We start from the raw sequence: 17328 nt of genomic DNA on the forward strand, positions 1-17328 counted from the left end.
ATCTCTGTTCCAATTTTCTGGAAAGGTTCCGGAACTCTCGGAACCGAGGTGATGGAAACTTTTTTTTGATGTGTGTATTAGAATTTTATAGAGTCCTGGACTTTCAAGCAGACAGCACAAATATTGCACAAGCTGTCGAGGTATGGATCGATCTTTTAGGAAGTCCTGATACGGAGCCCAAGAAGAACGCAATAGAAAACGATAGGAACAAACTCTGTCTTGCTAATATGTTTCACTGCCTTGGTAATATGTTAGATCCAAGATTCAGACGAAGACGGTTAACTGTTGAACAAGAAGTGCGGAAAACTGGTTCATAGAACTGTATCCAGAGTGTTCTGCAAAAGTCACGTCTTTCAGGACCCCTTATTGGGTCTTCTCGTGAAATTGTAACACATTTCCATCCAAAAAAATGATGGAAGCTAATAGCGCCGGAAATAGCAAAAAAAAGGGAGAATTTATTACTTTTGGGAAAAGCCTCATTTCTCTCTCTGCCAGCACTGCATCCACTGAGAGAATTTTGGCTTGTTTGATCTAAATTAAGGTATGATTTAAGATAGAAAAGAGCCGAAAAGTTAGTGAAGATCTTTAAATTCCTGCACGCTTCCAAAAAGAACTAAATCGTACTTTACAGTCATTACATCAAGTTAAAGTTTTTTTTTCAGGAAGTTAAATGTTGTTTAACTGTGTTTCTTATGTTGTTAGAAAAGTTAAAACACAAAATAAATAAAATAAATTCTTGTGACAGTAAATAGTTGCGTTTTTAATTTCTGTAAGTTTAGCTACGTAATATTTTGTACGTTAATTAAATTTTAATCATTAAATTTAGTTGTGTTTTATTCGATCTTATGGCAGTTTTTTAAATTTCTTAGCCCTTACGATTTCTTTTGGTTTGGTTAAGTTACAAACACCCCGATAAAAAGTGAAAGACTTATAGATAATAAATTATGCAAGATGACTACAAAAATGAAGATATCTGAAGTACGATGGTTCAGGCAAATGAAGGTCTCTTCAGTAAAAGAGTGGTACTGGTAGACAAAAGTAACTTGGTACTACCGAAAAATTTTCTGAAAGTATACTGTAGTATAAGGAATGTGAAAGTGCAGTGTGAAGTACGAGAACTGAGGAGTAGAAAAGAGAGGAAGTGTTTTAAAAGTGATATTATCGAGGAATGTTAAAATGAAATTGAAATATAAGAAACGAAATGAAGAGGTACTGAGAATAACACTCAAGGGAAGCAGTCGATGAGAACTCTTACCTGCAGAAAGGGAAACAATGTAGAGAAGCGTTAAAATACCGTTTTAAGAAGTCTAAATTTCAAGAACATCCCCTGCCCCAGAAGGTCGCTGTATCAGAACCTCTATTTTTGTAAATCAAGTACTATCGTTTGGTATTTTCGTCAAATTTTGTAAGCTGGTCAGATGCTTGATTACTAAGATTGCCTTCACTGTAACCTAAGTGCAGAACTGGGATTAATGCAAAAAATAAAAAAAAAAAATAAAAAATAACTGTACAGCCTACGTATAAACAAGTGTAAATATGAACTTCGAAATTAATGTAATAATTCAGATATAGACTAAATTGAAAGGATTTACACCTTGTACATTGTTTATTGCGCAGCCACGAATCCTAAAACTAGAGAATAAGGCTGGATGAATTAAGAGATTCGCATGATACGTAATGTTTAAAAGGCAACGGAAAGTAATGGGATTCAACCACAGAGCCACTACGAGCAGCAAAAGAGTTCAAATTTACGGTCTCCAAATAATTAGAGGGTACCCGCTCTCCAGCTTAACGTTTTGGAGTTTCCGATTTGCGTTGCATTGTTTCGCCATGATTGGCGTCGATACTAGAGCGTCAGCAGCGCTCCGTGCGGCCGCCGGGGCGAACTACGGTGGCTCGCAGAGAGGGGGCGTGGCGGCTGCCGCGGTGGTGGGGAGTCAGCGGCGCGGAGCTCAGTCGGTGTGCAAACGGGCTACCAGCCGGCAGCGGGGCTAAGCTTGCTGCGAGTGCGTGAGTGCGTGTGTGTCGTGCCGGGGCACCTAGTGAGACCAGGCTGGCGATGTGAACACGTCTCTTTACGGACAGTCGCCGGCAACGACATGGGCTGCGTTCAGTCCTACTTCAGAAAGGGTTCGTATGATGTCTACGAAGGTAGCGTATCAACTCTCAGGAAATTCAGGGTTTTGCGCAGTCCGGTCGCATCTCTTTTTTTCCCTGCATGCAGTTTATTTCTAGCCACTTATTTTTTTGTACAGTTTTTCTTTTTGTAGTGCCGACCTTGCTGCACGCACAAATACCGTTCACAACACTTTCGACAGTCCTCGGTTCGAGCTCTGTGTAGTCCACAGTCTCTAGAGCACGCGTGTTACTTGCGGAGAATAATGCAGCGCCTTACGGACTTCTTTGATGAAAAACTTATCACTGAATTGTGTCGCACGTGCCCATGTAACAGTGCAGTTAACGTAACGGGGAACACTGACAGACAAAAATACTTATTGGCATTTGATATAGTACGATTAGAAGGTATAGGCCTACAATAATACCTAAGGATCTCAAATCTACAGAGTTTAACAATCTCTTTACTTATCTATCGCGCAGTATTTTCATATCGTGCTCTGTTGACAACGGTATTCAGGTTTCATTGTTTCAAAGGCGATGAAGCAATCGTATATTAATGAGCCACGTTTATTATATTTGTTTATTTTCCGCACTGCTCGAACACACTAAATTTTACCACAGAAATTTTTGTACCGAGAAGTGCGCATCTAAATATTTGACGTGAACTGTGAATGAAATGAGAGAAATAGTTACATGTACGTAGCGGCAAAAAGCCTGTGAACAATATGAAATTGTGCCATGCAAAGTACGAGAGTATGGAGGATCGACCGCTAAAGTAGAAGTTGTTGTAGAACTTGACTCCACACGCAATTTGCTGATACGCGAGATGGGTACTGCTAGGTTAGAGGAAGGCGATTTGTTGGAAAATCGAAAGTACATTTTCTAAAAAGAACCGAGATCACATCGCTGCTCTGTTAGGAATGGGCAGTAATTCCTTAATTCCGAAGATATGGTTTAGAAGCTATAGCATGATAAATGTTACGTTCGATGTTGTGACAGGTTTAGTCTTTTCTAAAGCACGGTTTCTCATGTATCTAAAGTCGATTTGTTTATTTAAGTACCGTAATTACGCTAATAGCGTCTATATACGTTACTCGGTGACATTACTGGCTTGCCTATCCCGAACGGAAGGAGATAGGTAGTCATAGAAATGCTGGCATAAGTTTTTGCTCCACCCCGGTACTTTTTTTACCCTGCGATTGGTCCACCTTTCCTACGTTGTATACGGCATCTTCTAGTCTTTATATTACCTCTACGCCTCATTACTATGGGGAGATGAAGATAGAATCACTCCGTATTACAGCTCGTTTAATATATGTTATCTAGATAAACTTGGATGTCGTGTTTCTTCTCCAGCTACAGCATAATGCGAAGTTGTGACTTTGCTCCAAATTCTCATTTCTTGTTAAGAGGAATCACTAGTTGTGTCTAGTGGCAAGTATACGAACAAGGAGGAAAATAAGATTAGGGGGATCTGGTTGGGTAACTATTAATACAGACTAGAATACAATGGTATTTTACATATTTCGGCGTTCACGTAAAAGAATGGAACTCTCCGAATGCATAAATTGTATTAGAAACGCTGAACAAGGGAGGCACATACTGTACACTCTCAGCCACGGGGGCGGTGCCAGGCGGTAACCTTTCGGGCAACTGAAATTATAGAATGTTTTCTTTCTGTTGCATAGTGGAACATAAATCAAAATATGTAACACAGCTGGGGCATAATATGCTCCTGTTTAAAATAGTTTCGGGAAGATTTTGGTGTAACTTTGTTAAACTATGACTACGTGAACGTAGAATGATTTCGAAAATACACATTAAAGGTAACTCGACATTATCGAGAGTGTATCCAGTAATAATACAGGATGGATCATAATTAATAGTGGAAACTGACACAGATGAAAGTATACGACAATGGAAGTAGAAACATCGCCTAAACATGGGTCCGAAAGCTAGCCATTTGCGAAATAACAACACATGTGTGGCTACTAGCTGCTTCTGACTTCAGTATTAAACCTTAAGTTACTTTTTACAAACGTATTTGGAATGTAAACTTGTCTATTAAGTTTTCATATAATTGGGCTCAAATTGGGCTCGTGATTGGAGAATATGGCAGATGCATGGTTCAAATGGTTCAAATGGCTCTAAGCACTATGGGACTTAACATCTGAGGTCATCAGTCCCCTAGAACTTAGAACTACTTAAACCTAACTAACCTAAGGACATCACACACATCCATGCGCGAGGCAGGATTCGAACCTGCGACCGTAGCGGTCGCGCGGTTCCGGACTGAGCGCCTAGAACCGCTAGACCACCGCGGCCGGCACAGATGCATGATGGGTCCCGGCAAGATGATGTGAGACGACTTCTATCGCGTCAATGTGGTCGAAGATGGATAGGTCGACCAGTACCTATACCGCGGCTTCCAAGATCATCTGACCTGAGTCAACTGGGTTGTTCTATCTGAGGTTATCTCAGAAGTGAAGTATACGAAACTCCCGTTGATGAAACTGAAGCACTGGAGCAGTCTTACAAAGTACGTGGAAGAATGAGTGCAGTATTGTATCCAAGTGGAAAGACGACCGGTGGAACACCTACTTTAGTGTACAGAGGTAATATGTTGAATCGATGTTTCTTGTTAAGGCAGACCACCGACGAAATTTGGTTACAATTAGAGGGGGCATAATCGAAAAGTTGTTAACTGAAATAATTTACACTAACTAGGACAATGAAGTCGCAACCCACAATCTCGATTACATCGTGAAAGACTGGTTTGCAGACTCATGTACTCAGGAATGTTTTTGCTTTTACTATCGTATATTTTCACCTGTGGCAGTATTCACAATTAATCATGGTACACACTGCAAATCCAGTTCGAGACTTGGCACCTGAAATGTTCCATTGGTAGAGTCAGTACGGAGTATTTGCGACGAAAGAGCTCTGCATAAATAGCACACATGTGTTTATTCTAGAAGGTGAGTAGCTTCAGTGACGAACACATGGTGTATATTCAGCAAAATTTGTACTGAAATTAGCTACAGAATATATTCCAATCACGTGCCACAACGTTCCTCATAAAACCTATAAAGCGACATTAACGACTGTCATCTGATTGTAATTTGGGCTCTCAACAGCAGTACTGAAGGAAGACAGATTGGGGTTTAACGTCGCACAGGTGACGAGATCATTACAGAGGGAGTACCAGCTAGTGGAAGGAAAACGGTCGCACCCTTTCCAAGGCAAGCATCCCGGCTTACTTGTCTTACAAGTGACAGAGCTTTGAACTATGAAACTTGTAAATTTTGCAATACTAGCCTTTCACTCATGGATTCACCACATATGCGTTCAACACATATTGAACACACCTCCTCCTCCTACCCCACCTCTGTGCAACCTCTTCCCCCCTCTGTCTGTCCACCTCATCTTCCCACTTCTACCTGTGGATCTCCTCCTCCTCAATCTCTCTGTCTCTTTTTGTACATTTCCTCCAACCCCTGTTTGTGATTATGGCTTCCTCCCCCTTCCCTCCAACCATATCTTCCTCCCTCCCTCTCTTTCCATCCCTACCTACCCTCTCTTCCTTTTGCAGCTATCCACCAGCCCTCAACACATTCCACCTGCCTCAAGCATCTCTCCCTCTCTTAGTCCATTCCCTTCTCCATCTCGTTATGTCTCTCTCCACCTCCATGCATCTCAACCTGTGCCCAGCCATGCTCATCAGCGCGTGTAGCGACTGCAGTACGGATCAATAAAGCAGGCCAATACTACACTCACAACATGCCTGTCACGTAGAGCAGATTTCACATCACGGTCTTGAAAATCATTGATTTGCAACTGACTTACAGCCCACCATACAAAGCAGGTTGGTAAAGCAGGCCGATACTAATTCAGCACAACTTGCCTATCATATAGGGCAGACTGCATGTTGGAGCCCATCAAAAACCATTTATTGCCCCTGATATACAGGCTGCCCTGCAAAGCAGGTTTATTTAACATGCTGACACTGTTCCTACTCAACATACCTATCATACAGGGCAACCTGTACTCTGGGGTCAGGAAAAAAAACGCGCTTTTGCCCATATCTACGCTACTATTGGAATTTGGAGGTTATAACCTCCACAGTACTGATATTTGTTAGGCCTTCTGTTTATTTTCCAAATTTGGTTAAAATCGGTCTAGGGGTTTGGGAGGAGAGGAGATCCCAGACATACACTCTTCATTATATATATATATAAAAAATCAGCATACACCAAATATATTCGCACACATATGCTTGCAAGGTGCCACGTAACTTCCCTGTCACAAAGGAATACAGTAACGTAGAAGTATGATAATCTACTTGATGAAGATGGCATGACCATCAAAATGCATAATGGTATTAAAATTAGATAAACATAGAAGTGACTGAAGCATTTTACCTATTGTAATTCTATGAATCTAATCAGTCACAAACTTTAACGAGAACTCTATTAGTGACAACGAGTTTGTATCTGGCAATGTTGCTTACATTAGAACCTTCGTTCCAGTTCGTTACATCTCTCCACATAGCTAAGCAGAGATGCTGTGCCCGACCTACTTAAACCAGTTTACAAACTCAAAAAGAAATTTTAGGATGTAAATGCTAAGAACCGGTATTAGAAATTGTATGTAGACGGCTGTGTGGGCAAATATTTAAAGGCCAATAAAGACATTAAAAAAATGACCTACAGGAGTCCGCCAAGTCTTGTCTGTGGTATACAGATGGAATTCGGAGGGGATTACAAATCGCACGATTTTCATAAACTTCTCTCCACTGTCAAGTGTCTATGTATTTGATTCCAGTTCTTCAGTATGCATCCTCGTCATGAAGTGACCAGTTTGCTTTTTTTAAGAGACACCTGAAGCTAAACTGCATTTAAAGTACGTAGCTGCTAATGTAAAGTATGCAGCCTCTATTTGAGAAACGATGTTTGGGTGTGTAATCTTTTGGGGATAAACTGCGAAACAAAATTATATGTGCATGATTGGAAACTTCCCGAGTCTTAACAGCGTGATGGCTCTTGTTGTCGTTCATTTACAAAGTGAGAAAGGGAGTGTTCGAATTACGGTATACTACATGAAGCTGCTCTGTCGAAATCGATCACTACAGAATCGGCAAGTATAGTAACTGGAGGGTAATGCTCAGTAGTGAGTCATGAACGGGCCTTCAGTTCCGAGAGAAGAGACATCACCGAACTATTTCGCGCTAGAGAAACCTTGAGAGAGGTAACATGTTCACTCGACTTCCGGCGCGTGACTCGTACGCTCTGCAATTCTGTTTCACCGAGTAAGAAGCTTAACGGTTGAGACATTGGAGTTGCATTCCAAAGTATGGCGGTTACAATTCCAACCGGCCATCCAGGTGTAGGTTTTCTGTAGTTTTCCTAAATATCTTACAGCAAATGCTGTGACTGTTCCTTCGAAAAGGCCACGGCCGATTTTCTCGCCCATCTTTCAAGCTGTTTTATAGATTGACATCGAATGAGACACTAACCACCATTAAAACATAACGTAATTTTGAAATGAAATTCAAACTGATTTGAGTCTGCTTGTTTAATAGGAAACCTTGTGAAATTCCTATAATAACAGGGAGAGGACCCCAGCGGTGGAGTCGGCTTTTTGAAATCATCTATACAGTGATGTAGGTAAAGGTCCTAGGTATCACATCCGGCAGCTTTTCAGCTTGGTGTGCTCTCGTTCGCGAGTAATCTACGAAATATAATCAGAGTTTCGCGTAATGTTCCGCAGCTTTATAAAGGGGATGTTTAACAGACTGGTTGTGCAAATGTAGCGGTAAAGGACAGGCCTCCCATGCAAAATGTTGTGTGTTCGAATCTTGTTAGGTGCTTCGAAATGTTTGCTTTTAAATTTTTATCGAAATGACTATGAGCATTATTTTCATTCAATTAATTGGGTTAAATGTAATTTTTTGGTTGATATTATTTTGTCACATCATTTAATCACCGTATTAACTTTTTCATTTGCTCTCATTTTTTCTTTCTGTCATTTGTTGTCCACTTGGAATTTTTGTGCATGTGAATTTAATTATTTTCATTTATTTATCGTAATATTTAAACATTTGAAACATCCAATGTGTTGGTTATAAAATGAAAGACGACGCAGTCTATTTATAATGACTGTGTAGTGGTGACAAAAATATGTTTTTTGTTACAAGATTTACATTTTTTTGGATGGAAATCGTCGTACGAGCATTTAAAACATAAATCGTTATTGCACTGTGGACAAAGGAATGCGGATAGAGATTTAAATGAAAGAAGAAATTGTAAATAAAATGAAATTCGAGCAAAACGAGAAACTAGAATAATGAATGCAGTAACATGGACTAAAACATATGATGGTAAAACGGAAGAAATTAAATCGATGTTCATACTTAAAAATAGATAAAATAACATGAACAAAGATTCCAAGTGGAAAATGAATGACAGGAAGAAAAATGAGAGTAGATGAAGAAGTTAATATGGTGATTAACATGATGTGACAAAGGAATAGAAATAAAAAGGTCCATTTAACCCAATTAATTGAATAAAAATAATGACTGTAATCATTTTGATGAAAAAATTTTAAAAAAATTCGAAGTATCTATCAAGATTCAAACCTACAACATTTTGCATGCGAGGCCTGTACCTTAACCACAATGCTGCAAAACCAGTCTGTTACATATTCCTTTTGTAATACTTCAGAGCATCATGTGAAATTTCGAAATTTTTTTCGTCGATTACTCGCAAACGAAGGACCACCAGGTTTAATGGCTGCAATGTGTGATAGACGTTTTAATAAGAAGTCTCACCTGTGCAGACGTCTCCATGTGCATTAATTTAGCGAAATATTAGCAGCGAGAGTTTCTTCTCTTTGTCCACTCTGTTAGGGTTTTTAGATACCTTTGATATTTATGTTTGTTATTTTAATGAAGCTCTACGAGAGTAATAACCTTAGTTTTCTCATTTAATTGAGATTCCATAGGACTAGCAGCGCTTCTAGTGGGCGATTAGTCCTAATTTAACTATAGCTCATTGCCTGACAAACGAGAACAATTATCAATTCAGAAATAATGTGATTAGTAATCACAGCTTGGAATACGGTCTGTAACGGTATATGCTGAGAAAATTTCTTAGCTGTAGCGCTGATCCACCAATGTTAATCCCAACGTATCCAGTAGTGATTCTGAAGCTATAGCATACGAGTTCTTTTTTTTTCCGAGATCCGATCGATCGCGAAATGGAAACCATTGGGGTTTAACGACCTACTGCTCCAGCTGGCTGAGTACCCATGGGTAGATCAGTCTAGTTAATCTTTTGAAAATCTATAATTTGTTTATTTACACTCACTTTTCCTTCACTGCATAAGCACTTTTAATAAAAATTTGGCAGCTCTGAGAAGATGTAACGCAGTTATCATGCACCACCATCTCTATTCTTGACAATGTCCTAAATCCATCGAGGACGGTAGCCCATAAGTTCCTTCAGGCATTTCGTATTAGACTAATTGAGTCCCAGACACTTTCTAGGGGATGAAAATTGGATGATTTAGCATGCCAGTCAAGATTAATGTTCTGCAAAGCAGTACAGTATGTGTGAAGCCCTGTCAATATGGCTGCTGTTATCTTGGAAGATTGAAGTGTCCAAACACAGTCATCATGAAGGTGTAGCAGTAAGAGCGACACTTGGTCACCAAGAATGTAGAAATAAACATATGGATTTATAGTACCCAAGGGAGCCCATAAGTTTCTTCAGGAATTTCGTATCAGACTAAAGCATGAGTTCCAGACGCTTTCTAGGGGATGAAAATTGGGTGATTTAGCATGCCAGCCAAGATTAGTGTTCTGTAAAGCAGTACAGTATGTGTGGAGCCCTGTGAATATGGCTGGTGTTATCTTGGAAGATTGAAGTGTCCAAACACAGTCACCATGAAGGTGTAGCAAAAGAACGACACTTGGTCGCCAAGAACGTAGAAATAAACATACGGATTGGTGGGCCCCAAGGGAGCCCATAAGTTTCTTGAGGCATTTCATATGAGCCTAAAACTTGAGTCCCAGACGCTTTCTAGGGGATGAAAATTGGGTGATTTAGCATGCCAGTCAAGATTAGTGTTCTGTAAAGCAGTACTTTATGTGTGATGCCCTGTGAATACGGCTGTTGTTATCTTGGAAGACTGAAGTGTCCAAACACAGGCATCATGAAGCTGTACCTTAACCTTGGTCACCAAGAATGTAGAAATAAACATAAGGATTGATTGTCCCTAAGTCTTGGTAGCCCCAGAATATCACAGAAGCATTCCGGCATCTACATCTACAAAGATACTCCGCAAGCCACCGTACAGTGCGTGGCGGAGGGTGCCCTCCTGCTGTTCCACTCGTAAATAGAGCGAGGGAAAAACGACTATCTGTACGCCCCTTATCTTCCTGGTCCTTACGCGCGATGTATGTTGGTGGGAGCAGAATCGTTCGACAGTCAGCTTCAAATGCCAGTTCTGTAGATTTTCTCAATAGTGTTTCCCGAAAAGAACGCCGCCTTCCTTCTAGGGATTCCCGTTTCAGTTCCCGAAGGATCTTCGTAACACTCATGTGCTGTTTGAATCTACTGGTAACAAATCTAGCCGCCCGCCTCTGAATTGCTCCGATGTCTTCCTTCAATACTACCTGGTACGGATGCCAAACAGTCGAGCAGTACTCAGGAGTAGATCGCACCAGCGTCCTATATACGGTCACCTTTACAAGTGACCCAATCGTTCCTAAGATTCTTCCAATAAATCGAAGTCGACTATTTGCCTTCCCTACCACAGTTTTCACTTTCTCGTTCCACCTAATATCGCTTTCCAGCGTTACGCCCAGATATTAAACGACTTCACTGTTTCAAGCAGGACATTAGTAATACGGTATCCGAACATTGCAGGCTTATTGTTCCTACTCATTGACTTACATTTTTCCACATTCAGGGCTAGCTGCCATTCATCACACCAGCTGTAACTTTTGTCTAAGTCGTCTTGTATCTTCCTGCAGTCACTCAACTTCGACACCTTACCGTACACCACGGTATCATCCGCAAACAATCGCAGATTGCTTCCCATCTTGTCCGCCAAATCATTTATGTATATAAAGTACAAGAACGGTCCTATTGCACTTCCTTTGGGCGCTTCAGACGATACCCTTATCTCTGATGAACACTGGCCGTCGAGGACAACATGCTGGGTTCTATTATTCAAGAAGTCTTCGAGCCGCCCATATATCTGAAAACTTATTCCACATGCTCGAGCTACTCCCTCCAGTCACTAAAGGTGAAACGCATTTTTCTATCCTACTTGGCATAGGCAGAACTTAGTTTATGATCACTCTCACTGGCGGTGATGAAGAGACCAGAAACAAACAGGCGGTTCCTATGGTTGATAACGGCGGAATTAACGAAGTGAAAGGCTAGCCAGAAGCAAACTGCAGGGCATAGCTTAAGTCATCGAAAGTCTGCACAAACAGTCCAGGCAGCGATCTGAGTCGAATAAAGGTAAACGTAAGCAAGATCAATCAATCTGCTCCGTAAGGTAAACATGTTGTGCAGGGGGGCGATTTGCATGGTTGGAAACGAATACACTTCGTACGCCGCGATCGCTGTACAGAATTTTTTATTGTTCAAATATGACTGGCTTGAACAGTCTTATGGTGCCTTCAGCTGTTCTAAGGGGAAAACATGAAAATAGTGAGAGGGGGGGGGGAGGGGGAGGTGTGAGACTACAATTAAATTCACCTTTCACATAAAATACAAAATTTCATGTATCTTATGGAACTTGTTTGAAAGTGCCATGTTGCATTACATGAAATCAAGGCACAAGTATATCTTTATAAAAAACACACAGTTGATAAAATGCACACAGTTGATAACATCCTCCTACCATCCAAGCATATCACCGTCGAACAATACAATTCCAAGCTTGCCACACAGCACTACGCTGCAAGCGGCGTGTTAACATAGAGGCAGCAGACTCGCAACGAAGTTCTTTATCTCGCCTTTGGACACTATATGAAGTAAAAGCTAAATGATCAGAAGCTGTGGTTACAGGGAGTAAATACCGATGCACTAGACATAAAGGTGGATTTTTCAGAGTACCCGATATAACAATTAGGAATGCTGTCTAATTCAAATGGTTCAAATGGCTCTGAGCACTATGGGACTTAACATCTTAGGTCATCAGTCCCCTAGAACAGAACTACTTAAACCTAACTAACCTAAGGACATCACACACATCCATGCCCGAGGCAGGATTCGAACCTGCGACCGTAGCAGTCCCGCGAATGGTGTCTGACAATGCATTTAAAATTACTTTAGGTTTACGCTCCATATAAAATCTATAGTTAATACATACTACTTGCTTGTTGGAAAGTGAGGAAATTACAGTAATAGTCAACACTTCTTTTTTAAAAAAAATGAAAGATAACCTATCTGTTTAATTACTAAAGCAACGTAGGGACTGATGACCTTAGCAGTTAAGTCCCATAAGATTTCACACACATTTTTGAACTAAAGCAACGTGACGTAAATATAAAACCACACTAGTGCGAGCGCGAATGCCAGGCGAGACAGACGTGGAGGGGTCCCGCGAAGTATCATTCATCAAAAGGGTTAGCGTAAGCAAAAACACGGGGGCTGGACTCATTGAAAGTGTCATTTAATTCAGATGCAAGCCTTATTGAGTGCGAGATGTCTATCACAGAGTCATCGAAATTATGTATATTATAGAAAGTGATGTAGACAGCTACAGTACATATGAATGGCCCCTAACAGTGCGTTTGTGAATAGGTCATGACTGCGCGTGAAGGAAATTTGTAATCCTTGCTGTGTGTCAGAAGCTACTATAAACGGGGGCATTTAAGCAAATAGCAATGACGAAAATGAAGCAGCTGAGCTGAGTCCGAGGTCCATATTTAGTTTTACTGTTCAGAGATAAGATGGACTCTATTGTATCCGCGACCCCTCATGTTAATATGATGATAAAGCTTCAGACTGCTGCACTAACGATGACATAATTGGCTGTCGTATGAGATACCCGTTAAGTGCTGGACACAAAGTATATCTTCGTTATACAATGAGACGTTTACGCGTGGGGTAGCATACTTTTACGGTTTAGGGGTAATGACGTGATACACGTAGACCGTTCTGTTATAAGCGCCTACGTGTCTGTATATGCACCTTTATATATAAACTAACGAACTTAGTAACCTACAATATCTTCCATTCGCTTACCTCTAAATTATAATACACCATCAAATATACTAAAAAAATTATGGTCAACTGACACTAACTGTTCATTAAGAATGTGATCTGGGAATCTTTTTTATTTCTGTAAATTTGCATATTTTCTAGTACATTAAGCTTTTTACCAAACTATCTTGGGGGAATACGTCCTTGCATCTAAGCACAGAGTCGTAGACGTACGCCACAGTATCAAAATTCCACATAAAGCTCTCAAATTTAAAAAAGCGTAGTATGTTCGAAAACATATATATTTACAGAAATGTAAAGAGCTATCCAGGTCACCTTCTTATCGGGCGATTAGAGACAGCTGACCATAATTTTTTTTACTATTTTTGATGATGTATTGTAAGTTTAGGTGAGGTAATGGAAAAGACTGCAGATTACTAAGTTCGTCGGTTTGTATGTAAAACTTTATATACAGACATACATGCGCTTATAACAGAACAGCCTACGTGTATCATGTCATTACGTCTAAACCGTATACGTATGCTATCCGACTTTACGCCTCATTGTATAACGAAAATATTCTTTGTATCCGGCACTTAACGGGCATCTCATACGACAGCCAGTTATTATGTCATCGTTAGTGCAGCAGTCTGAAGCGTATCATCATATTAACATCATGATGTTTGTTTTTTGGGGCGCTCAACTGCGCGGTCGTCAGCGCCCGTACGAAGTTCCAATTTTTACGCAGTCCAATATAGCCATTGTCACCAGTGATGATGATGTGATGATGATGATGATGACGAAATGATGAGGACAACACCAACACCCAGTCACTGGGCAGAGAAAATCCTCAACCCGGCCAGAAATCGAACCCGGGACCCCGTGATCCAGAGATAGCAACGCTGGCTACTAGACCTTCATCGTACCCTGAGGGATTGCGGATACAACAGAGTCCATCTTATCTCTGAATTATAATACTAAATATGGACCTAGGACTCAGCTTCTTGATTTAAGTCATTGCTATTTGCTTAAATGCCCCCCTGACACACAGCAAGGATTACATATCTCCTTCACGCGCTGTCATGAGCTATTCACACAAGCACTCTTACGACCCATTCATACCTGTAATTGAATTGCAGCTGTCTACATCACTTTTTATAGTATACATCAGTTCGATGAATGTTTAATAGACACCTCCCTCTCAATAAGGCTTGCATCTGAGTTAAATGGCTCTTGAAGTAAGTCTAGCCCCCGTGCTTGCGTATGCTGACCCTTTTTATGAGTGATACTTTGTCGAAACCCTCCTCGTCTGTCCGCCTTGGCATTCTCGTTCACGCCACTGTGGTTTTATGTATACGTCACGCTGCTTTATTGATTAAAGGCATATGTCACTTTTAAAAGTTTTTAAACAAATTGTTGATTTTTACTCTAATTTCCTCACTTTACAACAAGCAAAAAATACGTAATGACTATTGATTTTTTATGGACAATAAGCTATGGTAATATTAAATGCATGGTCAATTGGCATTTCGAATTGTTATTCGGGCGCTGTGAAAAATCTACCTTTATTTCTGGTGCACCGCTATTCACTGCCTTTATCCGTAGTTTGTGATCATTAAGCTCGTGCTACATACGGTATCCGAAGGCGAGATAAGCAACTTTGTAGCGTATCTGCCGCCTCTGTGTTAACACTCCGCCTGCAGCGTAGTGCTGTGCGGCAAGCTATGTACTGTTCGACAGCGATAGGCATGGATGCTACGAGAATATTATCAACTGCGTGTATTTTATCAACTGTGTGTTTTTTATCAAGGTATACATGTGGAATGCATTTCGTGCTTTGGCTTCATGTAACTAAACATGACATTTTTATTACAAATTCCGTAAGGTACGTGAAATTTTGTATTTTGTGTAATAGATGAATTTAATGTAGTCTGTCCCCCGCCCCTCTCCCTCATTTTTTTCATATTTTCTCCTTAGATCAGATGATGACAGCATAAGAACGTCGATACCGGTCATCTTGGAACAATAAAAGTTTCTGTATTGCGATCGTGGCGTACCAAGTGTGTTCTTCGTTTTCAGTTACTCTAGAAGCATACCAGTGGGTTCAGAGAACAGCGCGAACTGCCGCATAAATGCGTACCAGCGGTGCAGGGTGACAATTATAGAACTAGATGAAAAAAAAACAACGTAAATTAGCTACGAACTTCTGATTGCACACACTTTATTCAATATCTAACGTCACTTCAGATATTCAGATGTAGGTTGACATGTTAGATATGCCTGCCATCATTGGCTATGATGTGGCGCAGCAAATATCAGAATTCTGCATGACCCGCCGAAGTGTCGAGTCATCGATGCTGTCGATGACCTCGAATGGTTCAAATGGCTCTGAACACTATGGGACTTGGAGGCCATCAGTGCCCTAGAACTTAGAGCTACTTAACCTAACTAACCTGAGTACATCACACACATCCATGCCCGAGGCAGGATTCGAACCAGCGACCGTAGCAGTCGCGCGGTTCCGAACTGAAGCGCCTAGAACCGCTCGGCCACCGCGGCCGGCGATGACCTCCTGAATGGCTGTTTTCAGTTCAGCAATGGTTTTGGGGTTGTTGCTGTACACCTTGTCTTCAATATAGCCCCACAATAAGGAGTTGCATGTGTTCAGATACGGAGAATATGGCGGCCAACCGAGGCCAATGCTAGTGGCTTCTGTGAACCTCAGAGCCGGATTGCGGTCGCCAAAGTGCTTCTCCAGGACATCAAACAGTCTCCTGCTTCGATGGCGTCGAAGTCCATGAACCACATCGTGTCGAAATCAGGGTCACTTTGGACAGTGGGGATCAAAGCATCTTCCAAAACCTTCACGTACAGATCGGTAGTCACCGAGCCATCAAGGAATATCGCACCGATTATTCTGTGACTGGTCATTGCACACCACACAGTCACCCGTTGAGTGTGGAGATACTTCTCGATCGTGAAATGCGGATTCTCCGTCCCCCAAATGCGCCAATTTTGCTTATTGACGGATATATCCAAATGAAAGAGGGCATACTAATAATTATCATGCCTCGCGGTCAACCGTGCAGTTTGAACGTCCTAACGCAAACCATTCAGAAGTTGTGACGATTTTATTTAATATAGGTTGCCTGCATTTACGGACACCGTCGCGTCAGCTGTAGAGCCCACGACAAATGCCTATTGTGGGGCCTCTGCGGTAGCACGCTGCAGCCTTGGTATGAAGCCCGAATATCCCTCACCTTTCCACCATGACGAGATGTGGGCTGGTTGGGTAATCCGAGTCACTGCCGTATACAAACCGCCTCATTCGGCTGTCGGTGTACGAGACACTTTGTATAATTTGAGTAGAGTCATAATCGCCACTTGCCAGATCACACTACACGCCTCCGGTCAGCTGCTGGTCAGTTTCTGCGTTATTAGCGCCATTAATGTAATGTGCAGCATTATGTGGCACTGTGAGCTTCGGCTTTTGTTCAAGTTCCAAATCCAGACGTCCACTGCGTGCCATTCCCTTCACAGGGTTTGCTCGCCAGTTTGTTGAGATGGGCCTGCAATCACTTACAGTAGCAATTTTTCGTTGTCAGTGCACGCCACTTGTCCCTGATCTCTCACCGTTAGTATATTTTTATGGCCACTGTTGTTACGCTGTTTTACAAGGCTGCGAATGCTACGTCGTTCCTTGTGTACATGTTGTATCGCCCGCGTTGTTACACCAACAAGTCGGGCAACTTCGATGACGGTGTCGTCAATGCGAACACCCAAAACACGATAGTTATTTACGCACAGGCGCACTCACCCATCCACCCATCCGCCCACCCACACCCGCACACACACACACACACACACACCCACACACACACACACACACATACACACACACACACGAATACATTGCCATGTCTTGGGCGTATCATATGCCCACATTCTATCAGTTATACACCATTTACAGTGCTCGAAAGTGACC

General features: G+C 41.5%; 1 protein-coding gene across 2 annotated transcripts in view; it reads left to right on the forward strand.

Annotated features, from left to right (window-relative positions):
* The first annotated feature begins 1971 nt into the window (after positions 1–1971).
* LOC126480812 (mucin-17-like) overlaps positions 1972–17328 on the forward strand; it is a 435691-nt gene continuing 420334 nt past the window's right edge. The window contains exon 1 of one of the 2 annotated variants that reach the window (XM_050104138.1): positions 1972–2151. In XM_050104138.1, the coding sequence (XP_049960095.1) occupies positions 2100–2151 (52 nt within the window). In that variant the 5' untranslated portion in view covers positions 1972–2099. The remainder of the gene's footprint in view (positions 2152–17328) is intronic. The other variant, XM_050104139.1, reaches the window with a different exon arrangement.

This window comes from Schistocerca serialis, chromosome 5 (genome assembly GCF_023864345.2).
Source record: "Schistocerca serialis cubense isolate TAMUIC-IGC-003099 chromosome 5, iqSchSeri2.2, whole genome shotgun sequence".
In the NCBI taxonomy this organism is placed as follows: Eukaryota; Metazoa; Arthropoda; class Insecta; order Orthoptera; family Acrididae; genus Schistocerca; species Schistocerca serialis.